The sequence below is a fragment of the Mytilus californianus genome, unplaced genomic scaffold (genome assembly GCF_021869535.1).
Source record: "Mytilus californianus isolate M0D057914Y unplaced genomic scaffold, xbMytCali1.0.p SCAF_2, whole genome shotgun sequence".
Lineage (NCBI taxonomy): Eukaryota > Metazoa > Mollusca > Bivalvia > Mytilida > Mytilidae > Mytilus > Mytilus californianus.
This window is the reverse complement of record NW_026262668.1, coordinates 136,180,254-136,202,904: the sequence shown is the minus strand read 5'-3', so window position 1 is coordinate 136,202,904 and position 22,651 is coordinate 136,180,254. Positions and strand designations below refer to the sequence as shown.

General features: G+C 33.8%; 1 protein-coding gene and 1 long non-coding RNA gene across 51 annotated transcripts in view; one reads left to right on the top strand and one right to left on the bottom strand.

Moving 5' to 3' along the window:
* Positions 1 to 22,651, bottom strand: part of LOC127731126 (uncharacterized) — a 55,999-nt gene that overhangs the window by 4,354 nt on the left and 28,994 nt on the right. For all 50 annotated transcript variants that reach the window (XM_052239996.1, XM_052239999.1, XM_052240003.1 and 47 more), the window contains 9 exons: positions 21,764 to 21,820; positions 20,065 to 20,403; positions 18,290 to 18,457; positions 16,150 to 16,289; positions 14,433 to 14,562; positions 12,679 to 12,763; positions 10,972 to 11,022; positions 9,775 to 9,858; positions 3,268 to 3,416 (listed from right to left, as the gene is read on the bottom strand). In XM_052239996.1, the coding sequence (XP_052095956.1) occupies positions 3,268 to 3,416; positions 9,775 to 9,858; positions 10,972 to 11,022; positions 12,679 to 12,763; positions 14,433 to 14,562; positions 16,150 to 16,289; positions 18,290 to 18,457; positions 20,065 to 20,403; positions 21,764 to 21,820 (1,203 nt within the window). The remainder of the gene's footprint in view (positions 1 to 3,267; positions 3,417 to 9,774; positions 9,859 to 10,971; positions 11,023 to 12,678; positions 12,764 to 14,432; positions 14,563 to 16,149; positions 16,290 to 18,289; positions 18,458 to 20,064; positions 20,404 to 21,763; positions 21,821 to 22,651) is intronic.
* LOC127731142 (uncharacterized) lies at positions 3,502 to 5,841 on the top strand. The gene is made up of 2 exons (XR_007995509.1): positions 3,502 to 4,284; positions 4,855 to 5,841. It is a non-coding gene; the product is annotated as an uncharacterized LOC127731142 (long non-coding RNA).

Genomic DNA, 22,651 nt, shown 5'->3' with positions numbered 1-22,651 from the left:
TGTTGAAATCAAACAAAGTTTAATTTTGGACCCCAATTTGGACCAACTTTAAAACTGGGCCAAAAATCTAAAATCTAAATACATGTTTAGATTCAGCATATCAAAGAACCCCATATATTCAATTTTTGTTAAAATCAAACTAAGTTTAATTTTGGACCCTTTGGACCTTAATGTAGACCAATTTAAAAAACAGGACCCAAAATTAAAAACCTAAATACACGGTTAGATTTGGCATATCAAAGAACCCCAATAATTCAATTTTTGATGAAATCAAACGAAGTTTAATTTTGGACCTTTTGACCTCAATATGAACCAATTTGATAGCGGGGACCACAAATAAAAAATCTAAATACATGGTTAGATTCAGCATATCAAAGAACCCCATATATTCAATTTTTGTTGAAATCAAACAAAGTTTAATTTTGGACCCCAATTTGGACCAACTTGAAAACTGGGCCAAAAATCTAAAATCTAAATACATGTTTAGATTCAGCATATCAAAGAACCCCAAGAATTCAATTTTTGTTAAAATCAAACTAAGTTTAATTTTGGACCCTTTGGACCTTAATGTAGACCAATTTAAAAAACAGGACCCAAAATTAAAAATCTAAATACACGGTTAAATTTGGCATATCAAAGAACCCCAATAATTCAATTTTTGATGAAATCAAACGAAGTTTAATTTTGGACCCTTTTGACCTCAATATGAACCAATTTGATAGCGGGGTCCACAAATAAAAAATCTAAATACATGGTTAGATTCAGCATATCAAAGAACCCCATATATTCAATTTTTGTTGAAATCAAACAAAGTTTAATAATGGACCCCAATTTGGACCAACTTGAAAACTGGGCCAAAAATCTAAAATCTAAATACATGTTTAGATTCAGCATATCAAAGAACCCCATATATTCAATTTTTGTTAAAATCAAACAAAAGTTTAATTTTGGACCCTTTGGACCTTAATGTAGACCAATTTGAAAACTGGACCCAAAATTAAAAATCTAAATACACGGTAAGATTCGGCATAACAAATAAATAAATGTGGTCAAAGATTTTACAAATCTAATGCGCCATACTGTGCAATTAAAGATTACTTCTTGAAATTTTTCAATATTTGAAATTTGAAAAAAAAATAATATTTGAAGAATAATTCTTTTTAATTTCTGAAATCTGAAATGAGAAAAAATTGACCCCCCACAATTTCTTTTTACCCCCCCCCCCCCTTTTTTTCCCCCCAAAAAAATTCTTTCCCTCAAGATATGGTCATAATCTCAATTCAAATTTCCAATGGAGTTTGCAACCATAATTACCCATTTAAATTTACCATAGTACTAACTTAATCTATTTTATAATAGAATTTAAAATATAGTGTCAAATCTTTCATATGGATTTTTTTGTAAAAAAAAAAGATGCAACATTTGCAGATATTTTTACTGGTCTTCCTTTATAAATATGCATTTCTTTAAACATAATTTAAAAGCAGTGTAAGGGAAGTAACCAAAACGTTGTATTTGGATTACCTCCCTTACACTGTTTTAAATTATCTTAATTGTTCATTAATCATTACTTTATACATAATTTAAAAGCAGTGTAAGGGAGATAATTTCAATGATGTATTTGATTTATCTCCCTTACACTGCTTTAAATTATGTTTTGTACTAAAGTATTTGTCCATTAACCAGGACAACCTTGTTTTTCCCCCTTTTTTGCCCCTATTTCCTAAACGGTTTGAGCCATAACCCCCTAAAACAAATCCTAACCATCCCTTTGTGGTATGGAAACTTGTAGTATAATTTCAGAGAGATCCATACACCGTTCCACAAGTTATTGTCTGGAAACTAGAAAATGCTTATTTTTTGCCCCTTTTTGGCCCCTAATTCCTTAACTGTTGGTACCATAACCCCCAAAATCAATCCCCACCTTCCTTTTGTGGTATTGAACCTTATGGTAAAATTTCAAAGAGATCCATTCACTTAGAGTGCGAAAACCAATGCGTCTTCGGACGACGACGCCGGATGTCGACGCCGGACGACAACGACGCCAACGTCATACCAATATACGACCGCAAAAATTTTTTGCGGTCGTATAAAAAGTTGATAAATTGGGCCAAATCCAATAAAATTCAAAAGGATGACTAAATACTGAGCAGAAAATTCATGTGATATGTGACTTGTCGTATGTTATTCCTACTAATTGTAAAATTACATACAGAACATTGGCTAAAAAAAAAAAAACCTGTTGAAATTCTTATGATCTTTATAACTGTAAAAAAGTGATTACAAAGTACAGAAGCTTCATAAAAGTTGCCCTACAAACGATTCATGGCCATTTTTTATAAAAAACAGTCATGCAAATAAAAGTTTTTCACTTTGAAATCAACAATTTATTTGCATCATCTTATTAATATAAGTAACAGTAAACTTCAAAATCAGCATTATTTCATTAAATAACCTACAATGTTGCAGATTTTACAATATTATATACTATTTACAGAAACAGTGGCCATATTTGTTGCTTGTCCGGTAAAGTCAACATAATTTTTAAACAACTCAAAGATTTCAGAAGAGAATATTTTAATATCTTGAAAAGGGAAGACAAACAACAATGAAAATTAGGGATGTCAACTTGGTAAAGAATAACTAATTGAGTACTTGTTGGTTTTCCCATTCACTGAGGATTAGATTTAGAGGCATTTTAAATGACAATTGAGCACAACCATACTTACTTTAGCCATGATTAATAAGTGAATCCTACTGCCCCATCTCCAGTTGTTTTTTATGAATGAGTTACACCACAAAACCCATGGTCAATCAGTGTAAATGATGTCATTGATCAATCTGTTCTTACTGTGACATAATAAAAAGCCTTGAAACATAGGAAATGTACTGGAAAATGCAGAAATTTGACAGGTGTCTATATAATTCTCTCAGAAAGTTCTCAAGAAAATTAATTTTATGATAAGAAGGCGTATTTGACACTCTTTACTACCGAGCAATACTTGAGTACTTGATCAGTGCTAGTTGATATCACTACTAAAAACCAATTATTCTGTAACATAAATGATATGTTTTTAGGAATGGTAAGTTTTATCTGTATTTAGTTGGGTAATTTAGCTTAGGTTATGGCTTTAACATAAACAACCAACATGATTCATACTGCATACCTGTTCTGGAAAAAAACCCATACAAAATATTTTAACTATAAGTTGTAGTAACTTTATTACCTCTGTAGTAACTTTATTACCTCTGTAGTAACGTTATTACCTCTTGGTTCAAATGTAGCTGGTATTCTTCCTTTCTTATGAAATCTTTGTTGTATAAAGTTAGTATCTATAGGTATCCATGGTATCTGATGGCTATCTTTTTCACCTCCCAATAATCCAAAGTGGTTCATATGTAAATCATAAGTGCCCCTATATACAAAGATAATAATTTCCTTTATTTTAAAAAGTCTAAAAAAGCAACAAACAAATAAAAAATAATACAATCCTCTCTTTGTTTTTAAAGGCAGTGCTTTAATGCCTTTCTAGTTGCCGGGTTAATCCTTCCTTCCGCGATATCCAACTTATCTACGTGGGGGGTCATTAGACTCCAAGTAGATCCGGAAATGTTGAATTCTCTCCTCTTCTTATTGCGATATAAAATGTTTTTTGTTTCATTTCATTTACATTGGGAAATAGAGAAACGATCATTGTGTTTTGTTAGTTTTAAAAACTTTTGATATATTAGTATTTTGCATTATAAGCAGTCAACCGATTGACAAACAAGAATTATTTGAATTCCGTGTGGAAAGAGCTCGGGTTAATTTCGAGTGTTATCTGCAATCTAGATGTTTATAAATCATTTCAGTCGTTGATATAATAATTAAAGGTCGACTGAACATGAATTATATTATACAATTTAAAGCGCATTTCTGTTTATGCACGTGAACCCGTCTAACGTTATTTTCGCAGTTATATAAAGTAGCAAATTATCGTTCCTGAATAGGTGGCGCCGTGGTAGCGGATCCTGTTCCTCTACTTCCGGTTTCTGCACTGTGCAACTATTTCAGTTATATTTTTAATTAACGATGCCAAGTACTTGTTGTTGTGTACCTGGATGTCATTTAAGAGGAGGACATGCATTTCCAAATGACTTAAAAAGAAGGAAAAGTTGGATCAACGCCATGGCCCATACGCAGATTGGACGAGAACACGATGATATCGTGGAGTCCATCTCAATCAGCTGTTGTTTGCAAGGCACGTTTTACTGAAAAAGACTACGTGCAGGAAACTATTCATGGTAAAACTCTATTTTCCTTGTGAAATATATAGTTATATATGTAATCGCCATGCGAATAAACCAAAATCTGTTTACAACAGCAATTATCGTTTTAGAATAAAAGGGGGTGGGTAATTCAAGACGTCATAATTTTTTGGATTACGATTCAATGTGATCTGTTTGAGATTTTTTGGTGATTGCTACAATTATAATGATTTCTTACAAGAGGTATATCATACTGAGAATTATTTTAGCAGTAATTATGCTAATGTAGTAATGACAGGAATGCATAAGCTATGCCTCATAGACTTTCTTGAAAAATATCAATGACAATGTTAACAGGAACAAAATAATGACATGCTCTCATCTATATTATAGTTATTTAGGTACAAACAATGTACGTTTGTTGCATAAGTCTCTCATTGTTTGTCCTTTGGATTGACATAACATACATTGAATCAGGCAAACATAGTTTTATCCAGATTGTAATGAATAAATCTAGTTAATATTTCGCCAGGTAGTACAAAGTATACATTGCTAATGGAATTTCATTTAATTATAAAAAAACTAATGTTTTATAACCTTTTTCAGGGCGCAAACCCACCATACAGAGACTTAAGTCTACTGCAATTCCCAGCCTATTTTCCTGGACCAAGCAAGAGACTGAATCGTCCACAAAAAGAAAAATCAGGGCAGTTTCCTGTGAAAACAAAAAAACTAAACTTGATGAATATTGTAGTAGAAATCTAGAGGAAAGTTTTGATTGTAAAGTTGGTTTTCCTGAAGAAGTCATTCATACTGCAGAAAGGATTTATGACTGTCCACCAACAACTGCCTAGCTAATGTTGAGCTTCACAGATGGAATTACGCAAACACCATCAATGCCTATGTTTTCAGCAGAGAATTTTGAAATGAAGACACGTGACACAGCCATGCATTTTTATACCGGTTTAGAGTTGTATACTAAATTTTTATTTGTTTTGACCACACTTGGTCCAGCAGCACATTGTTTGAGATACATATATTTTCAAATTGATAGGGTGTCAGTTGAAAATCAGTTTTTTTATGACTTTGATGAAATTGAGGCATCATACAACCAACTTTGAACTGTCTAGATTCTAGATTGAATCTAGTGTTAAGAATATTGTGTATACATGGATTGTTTTTATGTCTAAACAGTGGTGTGAGGCTAACACTTGGCCATCTAGTGGTTTAGTCAGGTATTTTTCACCATCCAACTTCAAATTAAAGTTTCCTACGACTTGGATTATTATTGACAGCTCAGAATATCCCGTGATAAAACCTAAAGCTCCTAGAGCTCAGGCAACCTTTTCATCAAATAAAAACAGAAACACTGAAAATTCTTGAATGTTCGACACCTGGTGGTTTAGTCAACTATGTCTCTATGTCACATAGAGCGAATTATTGGACTTGGCAAAACATACAAAATTCTAATAAATCCTATGAATGGAACTGAAACAAAACTTTCATCTGAAATAACATTTAGTTGTTTTATGTTGTGTAATTTTAGAACTTGTATTGTGCCAAAGGATGCATAAATAAAAGTGACGCAATGAATTTTGTTCTGATATATATATATTTACAATTACATGCACATGTAAATTGTAATGCATATAAAAATAAGGAGATGTGGTATGATATTCAGTGAGTTTATCAAACTAAAGTGCATAAGAAATGGGTTTAAGCAGTTACAGGTGTTACTGTCACCGTACAATCTCCAACAATGAGAAAAACTCGTACCCTGTAAAAAATTTCAGAGATCTTACAACTAAGTTTTGTTGTCTCACCTTGACTTTGGTGAATTTTTTATATCTGTTGATGTAAATATAAAAAAGAAGATGTGGTATGATTGCCAATGAGACAACTCTCCACACATGCACAAGAGACCAAATGACACAGAAATTAACAGCTATAGGTCACAGTACGGCCTTCAACAATGAGCAAAGCCCATACCGCACAGTCAGCTATAAAAGGCCCAGAAATGACAATGTAAAACAATTCAAACAAGAAAACTAACGGCCTATTTTATGTAAAAAAATGAACAAATATAACAAATATGCAACACATAAACAAACGACAACCTCTGAATTACACTTTTATAGGCTCCTGACTTGGGACAGGCACATACATGTACAAACAGAATGTGGCGGGCTTAAACATGTTAGCGGGATCCCAACCCTCCCCTAACCTGGGACAGTGGTGTAACAGTACAATATAAGAAAGAACTATAAAAATCAGTTGAAAGAGGCTAAACTCATCAGATGGATAAATACAAATACAAGTGGACGTGGTCGGGTAGTTGTACATCCAAACAACAAAAAGACACTAAGTACAAATCTGAGAGTACTCGCAGTTACTGACAGCTAGTTCAAAGCCACTAACAACTGATAAAAAAATCTTGCATCTAAGACTAAATAATCAATCCGTAAGCTCCCTTTAGAATTTTATAAATTTTAGATTTTACATTTCTGAGTTATGGGGTTTTATTCATTAAAAAAGGGGGGATTTTCCAGTCTTTGGACAACAACTCAAAAATGCTTTAAGCAGTTCACATGAACCGTGGTGAATTATTTATAGCTATTGATGTAATCTCCCTATTGATTTTCATCAATTTCAAATATGACATTGAGAAGAAATTGAACTTTATTTGTTTATAGTCTGGCAACAGATTTATTAAGTATTGCACAACAGCACAGTGTATTGCACAACAGCAAGAAATCTTTAATTGAATATAAATTCAATTCATATAACCGATTTCAAGTTCATTGACTACATTTATTCAGAAACTATAATATGTCAAATATTTAATTACAATCCAAATTCAGACCTGTATCAAGCTTGAATATTGTGTCCATTTTTGCCCCAGCTGTTCAGGGTAGTACCTCTGCGGGTGTATCCAGCTCTGCTCAGCGAATCAGTTTATTTCTTAATTAAGAACTCCTTTTTATACGACAGCAAAAACATTTTTGTGGTCGTATATTGGTATGACGTTGGCGTCGTCGTCGTCGTCCGAAGACACATTAGTTTTCGCACTCTAACTTTAGTTTAAGTGAATGGATCTCAATGAAATTTTAAAATAAGGTTCAATACCACAAAAGGAAAGTGGGGATTGATTTTGGGGGTTATGGTACCAACAGTTAAGGAATTAGGGGCCAAAAATAAGCATTTTTGTAACTTCCAGACATAACTTGTGTGTAAGTGTATGGATCTCTCTGACATTGTACCACAAGGTTCCATATCACAAAGGGAATGCTGGGATTGATTTTTGGGGGTAATTGCCTCCAAATTTTAGGAATTAGGGGCCAAAAAGGGGCAAAAAACAAGCATTTTTCTAGTTTCATGACAATAACTTGTGTGCAAGTCTATGGATCTCTCTGACATTGTATCACAAGGTTCCATATCACAAAGGGAATGCTGGGATTGAATTTGGGGGTAATTGCCTCCAAATTTTAGGAATTAGGGGCCAAAAAGGGGCACAAAACAAGCATTTTTCTAGTTTCATGGCAATAACTTGTGTGTAAGTGTATGGATCTTTATGAAATTGTACTACAAGGTTCCATATCACAAAGGGAAAGCTGGAATTGAGTTTGGGGGTAATTGCCCAAAAAGTTTAGGAATAAGGGGCCAAAAATAAGCATTTTTCTAGTTTCCAGACAATAACTTGTGTTCAAGTGTATGGATCTCTCTGAAATTGTACTGCAAGGTACCATACCACAAAGGGAATGCTGAGATTGATTTTGGGGGTAATTGCCTCCAAATTTTAGGAATTAGGGGCCAAAAAGGGGCAAAAAACAAGCATTTTTCTAGTTTCATGACAATAACTTGTGTGTAAGTCTATGGATCTCTCTGACATTGTATCACATGGTTCCATATCACAAAGGGAATGCTGGGATTGATTTTGGGGGTAATTGCCTCCAAATTTTAGGAATTAGGGGCCAAAAAGGGGCAAAAAACAAGCATTTTTCTAGTTTCATGGCAATAACTTGTGTGTAAGTGTATGGATCTTTATCAAATTGTACTACAAGGTTCCATATCACAAAGGGAAAGTTGGGTTTGAGTTTGGGGGTAATTGCCCTAAACGTTTAGGAATTTGGGACCAAAAAGGGGCCAAAAAACAAGCATTTTTCTAGTTTCCAGACAATAACTTGTGTTCAAGTGTATGGATCTCTCTGAAATTGTACTGCAAGGTACCATACCACAAAGGGAAGGCTGGGATTGAGTTTTGGGGTGATGAATCATAAGGGGGTTCAAAAAATTTGGGGGGGGGATTCTTTTTCCTTTTTTTTCTTTAAAATTTTCCATTTTAAATTGGTTATTTCTGATTTATATATAAAAGCAAATAATAATGATATGGTTTGAATAGGTAAATTAAATTTTTTTTAAGTATCTTAGACCACTTTCATTCTGTGTCAGAAACCTATGCTGTGTCAAATATTTAATTACAATCCAAATTCAGTGCTGAATCAAGCTTGAATGTTGTGTTCATACTTGCCCCAACTGTTCAGGGTTCGACCTCTGCGGTCGTATCAAGCTGCGCCCCAGCGGAGCATTTTATTTCATTCATAAATTACTTTATGCTTGGAAATATAATTTTGCTTGGAGTTGAAAGAGTTGACACGTTGCAATGTACATTTACTCTACATAGTTCTATGGTACCAAATCAAAAGTTTATATAAAGAAAGAAGTCAAAGGTTTCCCATCATAGTTTAGTTACATACATTTTTTTTGTACCTGAGGTCGTTGAATATAGATCATTATATAAATAAGGAGATGTGTTATGATTGCCAATGAAAAAACTAAGGATTTTCTTATCCAAGGAATAGATTACCTTTGCCGTATTTGGCACAACTTTTTGTAATTTTGGGTCCTCAATGCTCTTCAACTTTGTACTTGTTTGGCTTTGTTACTATTTTGATCTGAACGTCACTGATGAGTCTTATGTAGACGAAACACACGTCTGGCGTATTAAATTATAATCCTGGTACCTTTGATAACTAATTTGACTATAAACATAGATAAAAAAGGTACAAACTGGACATAATGCACTAGTTCATAAACAAGTGAGAACAATCGCCTTCATATAGTGCTCAGAATATGACATTCATAAAACTTATTCAATATCATTAGAGAACTCTAAATCTTAAATACTGAAAGCCACCTGTACTATGCAAGATAATGATATAACTGGACTTAAAATACACACAACCTGTAATTAACTGCCTTTACAGCGCTTTCGTGCTTTGATTTTTTACTGTTGTCTGGTCTTGGAGTGGGCCTGTTGATTTTTTCTCATTAAATACTTTAAAGATATTTGGTGATTGGTATACAGTGACATTGACATTTAATGAATGTACTTACAAAATGGATGACACAGATGACAGGACACACAGGTATTCTATGTATCTTGATCCATGTTGCCACAGAGGAAATTAAATCTAACTAACTCCAGGTATAACCAACCTTTTATTACTTTCTCCATGTATAACCTACCTTTTATTATTTTCTGTTGCCTTTTTAATCTGACATTCAGATGATCCAGGGGAATGATGTAACAGATACTGCCCAGGTGAACACCTGTAAAATACACAGGAAAATGATGAAACAGATACTGCCCAGGTGAACATCTGTAAAATACACAGAGCAATGATGTGACAGATACTTCCAAGGTGAACACCTGTAAAATACACAGAGCAATGATGTGACAGATACTTCCAAGGTGAACACCTCTAAAATACACAGGGAAATGATGTAACAGATACTGCCCAGGTGAACACCTGTAAAATACACAGGAAAATGATGAAACAGATACTGCCAAGGTGAACACCTGTAAAATACACAGAGCAATGATGTGACAGATACTGCCCAGGTGAACACCTGTAAAATACACAGGGAAATGATGTGACAGATACTGCCCAGGTGAACACCTGTAAAATACACAGGGAAATGATGTAACAGATACTGCCCAGGTGAACATCTGTAAAATACACAGGGAAATGATGTGACAGATACTGCCCAGGTGAACACATGTAAAATACACAGGGAAATGATGTGACAGATACTGCCCAGGTGAACACCTGTAAAATACACAGGGGAATGATTTACCAGACACTGCCCAGGTGAACACCTGTAAAATACACAAACAGGGGAATGATGTAACAGATACTGCCCAAGTGAACATTTGTAATAGTTATAATTTTTACACCATGCAAAATGAACAAGGGAGATAAATTAGTTCTTACTATCTGATTTAACCGAGATATATTTTTCACGATTTCTTGATTTTTTGGTTCATTCACCTTAAAGATAATGCAATTTTGACATATTCTTAAAGATTTATATTAGTTTATTTTTCTTCATGCAAAAGTCACTACACTATATCGCTTGGAAACATTAGTTTTCAGTAAACCATTCCCTCCAAATTTATTTCACATTTGCCTACTGATTTTAAAAAAAAAGATGGAAGTATTATTTTCCACAAGGTTTCAATGGAAACTACAATGTATGTTCCACCAAAGCCACCATGTCTGCAACCCAATCAGTGTTAGTTGAGGCTTGTTTGTTTAGGATTTTCCAATATCAATCTTGTAAAGTTTAAAACATTTTGCCTTGTAGTTTCAAAGAATAATATGTTTCTCTATCTTTTTATTTATGTGAACCATGTAATTTCACACAATGAAGGATACTTACTGATGAAGTCTATGGAACACATTGGCTAGCATCTGAAATCCATTTGCTGGACTGAAATAAGAAATACTCAACAAATTAGTTTAAACACATGTAATTGTCATTTATTCTTTATTAAACTCAAGGTGACATGGAGGTCAGTTAAGGTGCACTGGTATTGTCATGTTAAGGTGCACTGTATTGTCATGTTAAGGTGCACTGGTATTGTCATGTTAAGGTGCACTGGTATTGTCATGTAAAACAAGAATGCACACATTGTTGGCATACCATATTTTATAAAAAAAGAAGTAGGTGTCTGACAAATTTGTAGTAAAATCTGTTCTTCTATTCACTAGAACTAGAGAAAAGTGTGAAAACATTGTAATATGCATTCAACATAATGCAAAATAAAAGTATCAACAAACAGGAAGTAGGTTTCTAACAGATCTGAAAAATGCTCACTTTTAAATTTATCACTGTCAAGCTGCTGACCAAATGTGAAACCTTTCTGTTCAGTAATACTGGAGAAGTGCGTGACAAACATTTAAAGTTCATTCATCATAATAAACATTACAAAGTAAACAGGAAGTAGGTGGTAAACAGATCTGATCATACATTACAACTCATCACTGTTGATCTTCTGTCAAACATTTGTACCAACAAACAAATTGAAGGACATACAAGGTCATTGCTATATAGCCCTATTCTATAATATCTATATGCTTTTTATGCATGTCACAATAAATAATTCACCAAGTTATTCAATACAATATCTGGGTGCTGTAGTTAGTTTCATGTTCTATAATTCGGTCCCATAATTATCCATTTTCTTATCTTCTATAAATCACACTTGTGATAAATAATAATTTTAATGAAAGAACCTTAGTGAGCGCGCTCACATACCCCACATCCCCACATTGTCATTGGAGAAATAAAATAAGTGTAAGAAAAAAAAATTGTATCAGAAAAAAAAATTGAATCATAATTTCCTGTCAATATGCACATCTACACAGTATGTCCTTATTATCTACACAGTTTCATGAAATTCTGTTGTGTGGTTTGAGAGGAGTTGCGATGACAAAAGGTTGTAGTAGTATATTGGGCAAATAAGTTCAAAGGGGCGTAACTCCTGGAAAAAAAATTGAATGGTAATTTCCTGTCGATATGCACATATACGTAGTATGTCCTTATTATCTGTAAAGGTTTCATGAAATTCTGTAGTGTGGTTTGAGAGGAGTTGTGATGACAAAAGGTTGCAGTAGTATATTGGGCAAATAAGTTCAAAGGGGCGTAACTCCTGGAAAAAAAATTGAATCGTAATTTCCTGTCGATATGCACATCTACGTAGTATGTCCTTATTATCTGAAAAGGTTTCATGAAATTCTGTTGTGTGGTTTGAGAGGAGTTGCGATGACAAACTGTTGCAGTAGTACATTAAAGTAAATAAGTTCAAAGGAGCGTAACTCCTAGAAAAAGAACTGAATCGTAATTTCCTGTCGATATGCACAACTACATAGTATGTCCTTATTATCTAAAAAGGTATCGTGAAATTCAGTTGTGTGGTTTGAGAGGAGTTGCGATGACAAGAAACAGGACTGACGGACGGACGGACAGACGGACAGACGGACAGACAGATGGACGGGTCAAAAACATTATACCCTCCGCAACTCGTTGCGTGGGGTATAATAATGAAGTGATCTTTTAATTTAACTACTTTTTACACAGACATACTTGTAACCATGAGACATTGTTGACATTTTATTTAATTCTTCTTCCTTCATGGACACAATATCTGATTGCAAAGGATTGACTCTGGCTGAAATAGATAAAAAGCCAGATCATATACCTTAGTTTAACTCTAAACAACATGTGTTATTCTAAATACTGTAAATTCAGAAATTATTGGGAGGTTTTTATTAATGCGAAAAATGCACCTGGATAAGTATTGCATTAACAATGTCATGATTTGTTTGGGCTGTTCCAATCATACTCACACGTCATATGCTTTTTATGAATAAGATACCCAAGGTCAATTGGTGTAAATTATGTAATTGAACAATGATGTAAGAATATAAGCATTCTATATGAAAATACATTAATGTGAAACTGAAAGTCGTCAAAACATGGAAACAATAACAAACGATGATAAGAATTTGTCTAAAGCCCATTTTCTTTGACAAAAGTAAGATAACCAGTCCAAAGCTGTCTAATTATATTATTGTAAATTGTTCAAGCATGTCACTAATTCAGTTTCCTTCGTCATTTGTGTCAATATCAATAGTGTGTTCAATCACGGGAACAGCAAATATTTGCCTTCATCTAGAGCACTTGGATCCAAAAGAACTGTTATATTTGTCCTATTGGAATTGAAATAATTCATAGGGGCTTGAATTTATAATGCTTGTGGTAAAATATTTATTCTAATATGACGTGCTTCTTTCGCTTTGAAAACTACACCGTGATAAAATTCTCGATATATCAATACTTAGCGCAAACTTAGAGATATACATAATAATGGATGTTACAATATACCTCCCTCGTAAATCCACATGTATTGGAACCTATTTGCAAACGCTATGCCGATTTTATTGTTTTAAAAATTGCAATTGAAAAAAAGACTACAGAACTTTTATTCTTATTCAGATGCATAACAAAAAGAATTAATGCACAAGAGCTCGGGGAAATCTACAAAATCAAAATAAAATAAAATTCCGCGAAAGTCCATTAATGCTTTTGGCGCATTTAAGTCATTTCAAAACATAACGTCATACAAATGAAAACGCTAAAGCTGAAGGTTTTTCCGTTATGTGAACCATCGAAATTAGTAAAATATTACATTAAAATGGATTTTTGAGGTAGGTGTTGTTTTATTTTCTATTTTATTGCATTATTTCCATATTTACTGATTTCAGCAAGTCAACATGGTGGCTCCTTAGTTACGAAATATCAACTTTGGATTTGACAGTAGCTTACAAGAAAAACATGTAAATTAAAAATGGCAAATGATGGGTTTCAGAATTAAAAGAATTAAGCACATTTTTTCTAGCGGTTGTTTACGAAATAATTCATGCAAGCTACAGATTTATTAGAATGTTTTAGCTTTATCTAACAGGGAGTGAAAAAGAACAGCCACACACACGGCATACCCACCCTTGCTTCAGTTTTTTAATGACCGTATTTGTCCTATTAGAATCGAAATAATTCATGGAAGCCATAGATTTGTTGTAAATTTACACATGGTCTGGGCCGTGATATTCATTAATTTAATCCCTCACTAACGCTCAGGATAAAATTCGAATATCACGTCCCAGGCCATGTGTAAATTTCCAACAAATCTATGGCTTTCATGAATTATTTCTTAAGCATAAAGGGTCCAACCCGTGGTAAAATAATATAAATTCAAGTCCCATGTATTATTTCTAAATTTAAGAGCAAATAAAATATTTTTCCCCTTGTCACAATTTAAGCTCAGTAGAAATGTATACCTCTGATAATTTTACAGTTAGGTCTGACATATGCAGATGCCCAATCTTTGGAGACCTCACTAACAGTAAGCTGTTCTACACCATAATTCGACTGGTATTCCATCTTAGGGGATACATGGATAAATGATACCTGAAAAATAAATATGAAATCAAAATTTTCAACAATATAAAACCATGTGTTGTGCATAATCTTTAAGTCCAAAATAGCATGCAGACCATGTGTAGTATTGTCCATTAACCTCATTTCAGACCATGTGTAGTATTGTCCATTAACCTCATTTCATGTCTTTTTACAATTTCAGAACCTTAAATTGTTTCAATTTATAGTTGAGCACCACTTGATGGTTATTACCAGAGAGATCTTAGGTCATTCAGAGACAATCTATAGTTGAGAACCACTTGATGGTTATTACCAGAGAGATCTTAGGTCATTCAGAGACAATTTATAGTTGAGCACCACTTGATGGTTATTACCAGAGAGATCTTAGGTCATTCAGAGACAATCTATAGTTGAGAACCACTTGATGGTTATTACCAGAGAGATCTTAGGTCATTCAGAGACAATCTATAGTTGAGAACCACTTGATGGTTATTACCAGAGAGATCTTAGGTCATTCAGAGACAATTTATAGTTGAGCACCACTTGATGGTTATTACCAGAGAGATCTTAGCTATAGGTCATTCAGAGACAATTTATAGTTGAGCACCACTTGATGGTTATTACCAGAGAGATCTTAGCTATAGGTCATTCAGAGACAATTTATAGTTGAGCACCACTTGATGGTTATTACCAGAGAGATCTTAGGTCATTCAGAGACAATTTATAGTTGAGCACCACTTGATGGTTATTACCAGAGAGATCTTAGCTATAGGTTATTCAGAGACAATTTATAGTTGAGAACCACTTGATGGTTATTACCAGACAGATCTTAGGTCATTCAGAGACAATTTAGCTAAGTACCCAAAAGTGCTAATACATCTATTGATTCCCATCTTTCAGAGATAACAAGTGAAACTGTGAGCTACTGCTCACTGATGATACCCCCGCCCAAATACTTGACGGTAAACAGGAAGTTGTTGAGTGATGAATCTGAAAACGCATCACACGGTATAGCTGACTTATATAAACCCTGAAACCAAATTTCAGAAATTTTTGTAGTGTAGTTCCTGAGAAAGATGCGATGAAAAATATTCATGGGACGGACTGACGGACGGACAGACGGATGGATGGACGGACGGACGGACGGACGGATGGATGGACGGACGGACGGACGGACGGATGGACGGATGGATGGACGGACGGACAGAGGTAAATCCAGTATACCCCCACTTTTTTAAAGCGGGGTATAATAAAATAGTTTGTCTATGGAATAACCAAAGATAAAGGGAGATAACTGCCTTGACAAGGATTTCTTTTATATACCTTGGGTTCAATCATTCTTGTAAAATCTTTCAAAAAATTGTTCTTTAAGTTTTAAATGAGGTCACAGTTTTTTTATTGTTTTTGGTGATGGGATTCAGTGTTTAAAGGATCTTACTCTTATTTTTGGAGAAAGGTCATTCAGAGTGGTGCTTGGAGTACTGAAATACAATTTGATCATTTCTGCTTTCAAACTGGCAAAAATCCATTACTACAGAAGAGATTTATAGTGTGAATGTACTGATTTGTTTATAAAGTGAACCCTGAACTCTTATATCAATATTTCTATTTACTAACCTTCTGCTGTGGATCTTTATACACTCCATGGTAACCAGACCTGATCATAACCTTATATGCCCCTAGTGACCACAGATGATAAGTAACATTATGTCTAGCAGGAAATTTGAACTGAGAGAAGTACTCTTGCTGAGCTTGGTCTGCAAAATAATCAAAATGAATTACTGAATGGATTGAAAATGTTAAATTTACCTAAGCTTGCCCTAAATTCTGACATCTCATAAAAAAGGTTAATTTAACACAATTTTTCATTTAATTTCTTGACCAGCAGGAACCATTGATACTGACAGATATAGTAGATGTTGTGGCATAGAAAATCAGACTTAATAAACACATGGACCAACAAAGTGCTGACCAACAAAGTGCTGACCAACAAAGTGCTGACCAACAAAGTGCTGACCAACAAAGTGCTAAACTTGAGGGGAAATAGTTCTGTGTATGGCAGTGTATGGAAGGGAATAAACAAAATCCAGACTACTGACAATTTTTTTTTCCTTATTCACTGGTGCTATACTGGAGACTGCAACCAGATTTGTTGTTTTATATTAACACATTTAGTGGTCATTCCTACTATTTGTTGTCATTTTTGGAAGTTTCAGGGAGATGGCCAGACAGAGGGCATTCATCAAAAAACCTGCTGATTTTAACTTTTGGAAACTTGTTTAAGTAAAGTAATCAACTAAATACAAGCATAATACAACTGCACCTGTCAACAAGAGCATTTTTAGGGTATATTACAACAAACTTCTAATATATGAATTTGCTCAAGGTAACACAAGTACTGGAAAGTGGAAAATTCGTGCAAGGGTTTAATGTTTGCCAATTTTACGATTATCATAAAAAAAACTTGTGAAAATGTTCCCCAACATCAATTTGATGTTTAATGAAGATGAGAGTGAGGGACAAGATAAGCATGTAAATAAAACCTCAGGCATAGATACATGTAGGTTAGGATTTGAAATTGCGAAATTTAATCTGCACTAAAATAAACAACTTTACAGCATTGTGTATCCTGTTGATTTGATCATACGTTGTTTTCATGGACATCAATCTATTTTAGATGAATTTTTCATTTTCTGTTGTTTTACACGCTGTATTTTATAATTTTGCATGTTTGTATCATTTTAAGGTGTATAAGGTAATAATAATAATAATAATAAATTCTTTATTTAAAGAGGGTAAACTCAGTTAGTTACAATAAACTAATCTTCCCTGAGGCCCTCACATACAAATTACAATACAATCAAAAACAGATATTTACACATAGTTAATTTACAGTCAAGTAGTTCAATGTAATATTATTAACATGATAAGATATAAAGCTGTTCAATATGTACATGTAGTCAAAAAATCAAATAAAAAAAAAAAAAAAAAAAAAAAAATATATACAAATACATTGTAGAAAACATAATCTTATCAGGACTGTGTTAAGTACTTCTTGATACTTTGTTTAAAAGTATAAGTGTTTTGAGCTTTACGCATTTTGTGTGGTAGTCCATTCCATAACACTGATCCAGAATAAACAAAAGATTTCTTAAATAGTTCAGCTTTTGGCTTAGGAACTATCAGATTACCTTGAGTGACACCTCTCAAGGAGTAAGGATTATTATCTGATTTCAGTTTAAACTTTTGAACTAGGTACATTGGTGCTTCCATACGCATACATTTATATAGAAGTAAATATTTGTGGTATTTGATTCTATTGTCAACTGTCATCCACCCAAGTTTTTTAAATAAGGGGGCTGAGGGGGATAAAGGATCTGCATCTAGAATTAATCTTGCTGCCCTTTTTTGGAGTTTTAAAATTCTTGCTATCCCTTCATTTTTACATTCACCCCAAATTATACAATAGTAGTCAATCAGGGGCAGAATATACCCATTGTAATATGTTTTCCGTGCATTTATATCTAAAAATTTCTTTATTTTAGAAAGAAGGTATATTCTGTATTAGCACAAACTTGGTCAATTTGATTTCTCCAGTTAAGTGTGCTTTTTTAAGGTCATTGTGATGAAGTCCTGTATAATTACACAAATTTCATTATGGATATCATAGACTTTTTTGTGTCTGTTTATAAAAAAAAGAGTTCAATAAAACTTTTCTCTAAAAAGAATAATTTGACAAATAGTGAAATAAACTAACCTCTGTGGAGTTTTGGATTATCCAACAGTCTTTCTTGAGCTTGCAGGATATTTTCTAAAGGATTAACAGATTTTTGTTGACCTTTCTGTACTGTCGTATGAAGTGTCTTAGCTTTCTTTACATGGGTGTCCACTTTCTGTGACTGGGTTTTCACAACAGCGGCTGGTTCTATGAAGATATAACAATCAGTAATTAATTCAGATATGTAAAACCTATCCAAACCACAATATTACTGCTTGTCATGTGTAGGGGGATACTTATTACTGGATATAAAACAATATGATTAATTATTTCACAGAATGCATTCTAAATCCTTGTGAAAAGCTTGCATTGTTTGAAATTACCTGCATTTTTTATTTCAGTTTGATGGTTTAATTATAGCTAGCATTTCTAAATATTTTATGTTTTTTTTTTGTCTCCACTCTGATAGTTTATTTGTAGCATTGCATTGTTTTGAATATCTGTGTTTTTTTTTCCTCATTTTATTAGCTTATCAATATCTAGCATATTAGGTACCTGGTATTTTTTACTTTCAATATTTAAAGTATATTTTTTTTTACTTTAATCTTTCAGGGGTTAATAAATTTTGTTACAGCTCACTAGCCCAGGACTTATTGGAAGCAGGATTTTACAAGCCCTGTTGGAAGAACTGCTAGCCCATCAAAACTGACCTGCTAGCCCAAGTATGTCTTACAAATTCAGAGTTTGCTGCATAATACAACGAGTTCTTTAAACTTGTTCATTTCTATCCGTTGTACTATGGGTTGTTAAATATTTTACAGGATCTTGGGGATTTACATGTAAATGGATTGAAGAGTTAATCCGATAATACATGTGTAATTAAATTTCCAGTCACTGACCGCTGTATTGATTTATGACATTCTTTTTGCACGAGTGTTTACCCAAGATTATCTCTGATCACCATGATAAACTACATAAAACATGTTCATTGGTCTTGTCATGTGAAACCAGTGGTTCAAATCATATATTTGTTCCCACATACAAAGCAGACTTTTTATTAGCGTGATGGGGAAAATAACGGCAATATTCAAAAAACATTGTCTCTGGTTTATCATCAGCAACAGCCAACCTTGCCCTGGGAATCTTTCTGTCCATGACACTATAAATGTTCTTTTCAGCTTTTCCCGGTTGTATTTGTCATTTTTTGGGATAAATTTTCAGCCCCTTCATGTACCGTTTTTTGTTTTGAAACTGACCAAGTTCCTGTGGTGTCCATACTAAAATATTTCAAATATTTTGTTGCATGGTTTAGTGCTTAACAGTTGTCCGACATGACAGGTCAATATTGATCAATGCATCATACCCCCACTAGCCCAGTACCGTTACCGGTAATTGAAAATCTCGGCATAAGCAATGTACAATATCTCCTTTACTGAGAAATCCTTATTGAAAGTACAGTAATTGCGATCAATACATGATACCGGTCCACCCAGAGTTACTTGTTCTATTTTAAAACATGTACAAAATCAGTTCAAATTCTTGAAATCCCGGATGACGTAATTGAATCTGATTGGCTAAGATAGAATAGTGACGAGGGGATTTCCACATTCTATTTTGGAAACGCCAAGAATTTTTTGTTACTAGTCCGTCGGGCATATTGGGTTACAAGTTTTGATTGTTCGAAGCGTAAATGCTGTAGCCCCGGGTGTCGGGCTATTGGATTTTTTAACCCCTGTCTTTACCCTAGCATTGTTAGATACCTGTTTTTTTTTTACTTTCAATATTCTCATCTTTCCCCTTACATCAATCAATACCTGTTTCGTTTGACTTTCCTTTTTCTAAAATGTCTTTTTGATGATTTATATTGATGTCATCTCCAGTATTTTGATCTTTGTCTCTGAAATTACAAACACTAGATTTCTGTTGATTTTCTGTGCCTTTTCCGTCATTTGAATCCCCAACATCTGTCATGTTCACCTCTATAGTATAAGTATTTTCCTGATTAGCCATTGATTTTGTCATTGTAAGCTTTGTAATGTCTTTCTCATTTGATAATTGAGTGGTCTCCTCTTCAATGCTACCTTCAACTACTTTCATTTCAGAATCCTGCTTCTCACTCTTAGATGCAGATTCATCAATACTGTGAATGTCTTCTGTAAAAAGTCAGTATATAATTATCAGTGATAGCTATAGCATAAGTTACAGTACAAGACATGACAGTTGATGTCCATTTTCTGTAGATAATACAAATAATTATCGAGGGGCGTAAAGGGGGGTATCTGCACGGAAGAACGCGAAATAAAATTGCCATTTCACGATGAACGAACAATTAAAAATTTCTTGCATTTCTTGATCTTTTTACCGATTTCACGAAACACGGTGAATAACGAACCTTTTTCACGGCTGCACGTGTAATAAAAATGGCAAAACACGTTGCACGAAAATAACCCTTTACCCCCTCATTATCAAGACTGTGGATTCATTACTATAAGTGGAATACCACTTATCATGTATTAGGTGGGTAAAGGTAAACCATTCTACAAATTACACATTTTCTATACCATGGCAAGACCATCAAATCAAATATCCACGAAAATAGAGTTTTTCCTTATCCACAAAAATTAAATGAATCCACAGTACCAGAAGGTACCAAGACAGAAATAATTACTATCTCCACAAAGGGTGCAAACTTTTTTTTCCTGGCTCCATCTTTGCACTTTTGTTTAGTTCTTGCCACAGACTTTTAAAACAAACAAAACATAAAACAAATTTAAAATGTACTCCATCGTTTGAATTGACATGTTATACACTTACTTGCAGCAATCCCAAGTACAGAAGATTCTTAAACAAAACAAGAATGTGTCCATAGTACATGGATGCCCCACTCACACTATTATTTTCTATGTTCAGTGGACCGTGCAATTAGGGTCAAAACTCTAATTTGGCATTAAAATTAGAAAGATCATATCATATGTGTACATGTGTACTAAGTTTCAAATTGATTGGACTTCAACTTCATCACAAGCTTCCTTGACCAAAATCTTAAACCTGAAGCGGGACAGACGGACGAACGGACGGACGGATGCAGACTGAAAAATCATAATGCCCCTCTACTATCGTAGGTGGGGCATAAAGAAATGATAGCCATACCTTCTTTTGAATATTAAAGTATCCAGCATAATGTGACTTTAGTACTAAATAGAACTAGAGTTTAAGAGATTTTAACATTGATAACATTATTCCTATTTTTTTGTCATGGTTAAAAATGTCAGATTTTTTGCAATCAATGATATACAACTGTAGCCATTTCTTCTACCATACTATATCTTAAACAGAGAACATATATTTCAGTAAAAAACTCTGATAGTATCTCAATAACCTGTGAAACATATCATCTGGTCAGTTAACAAATAAATATACAAAATAAATTTACCATCATTAAAATTATCCTTGGTCTATTCTATAAATTAACAACCCTTAAAATAAGTTAATTATGTGTTCAATGATAAATACCTTGGACAGATTTTCTTTTTTGAGGACGTCCTCTTTTCCGTTTTAACTGTTCGTTATCTGAAAGATTACAAATTATTAATCCAATTGTACACAGTTTGCAGCTGCTTGAAAAATAATAACAGAATCTTGGCAAACTGTTTGTAAACTTTTGAAGTATCAATTTATATTTTACAAAAAATGACATATGGTATAGACTTTTACAAGCCTTTTGTTGTCTTCTAAATGTCTTTGTTACAGGGTTGTATTTAATGTTTTCAGGCATCAGATTTAATGTCCACATTCTGAAAAAAATGTGACTGAACAGCCAAACAGCAGCACCCTTTATATTAGCATGGCTTGAAATATATGATGCATTCCAAAAAAGGTTAAAAATGTTAATTTGATGATAGGACAGATGGGTGTGTGTTTAAAGGAAAACAAAGAGTGCATATGCTGAAATGTCTTGCCTGCTTTACTGATCCTGATTAAATTTAATGTTGAAAGTCTTTAATTTCAAGGTTTTGCTACATGCAGGAAAATAAGGTCAAGGTCAGTTGAGCCCTGTCAAAATTCAAACAAACAATAATTCCATACACCAAATATAGCTGACCTATTGCTTTCTGTATCTGAGAAACAGACCTAGCCATGGAAACGTAAAGTTCACCAATGAATCATGAAACTGAGGTCAAGGTCAGATAAACCCTACCAGATGGACATGATAGATAGTTGTCTCATTGGCACTCATACCATATCTCCTTAGTTTTATATGCATACCTTACTATCATGCCGTACACTACTCCTGTGTGCAGTGTTCATTAAGAAGAACAAAGACTGCAGAGTAAATTCCTCGTCTTTCACGTACACTACTCTGTATGCAGTGTTCATTTAGAAGAACAAAGATCGCAGAGT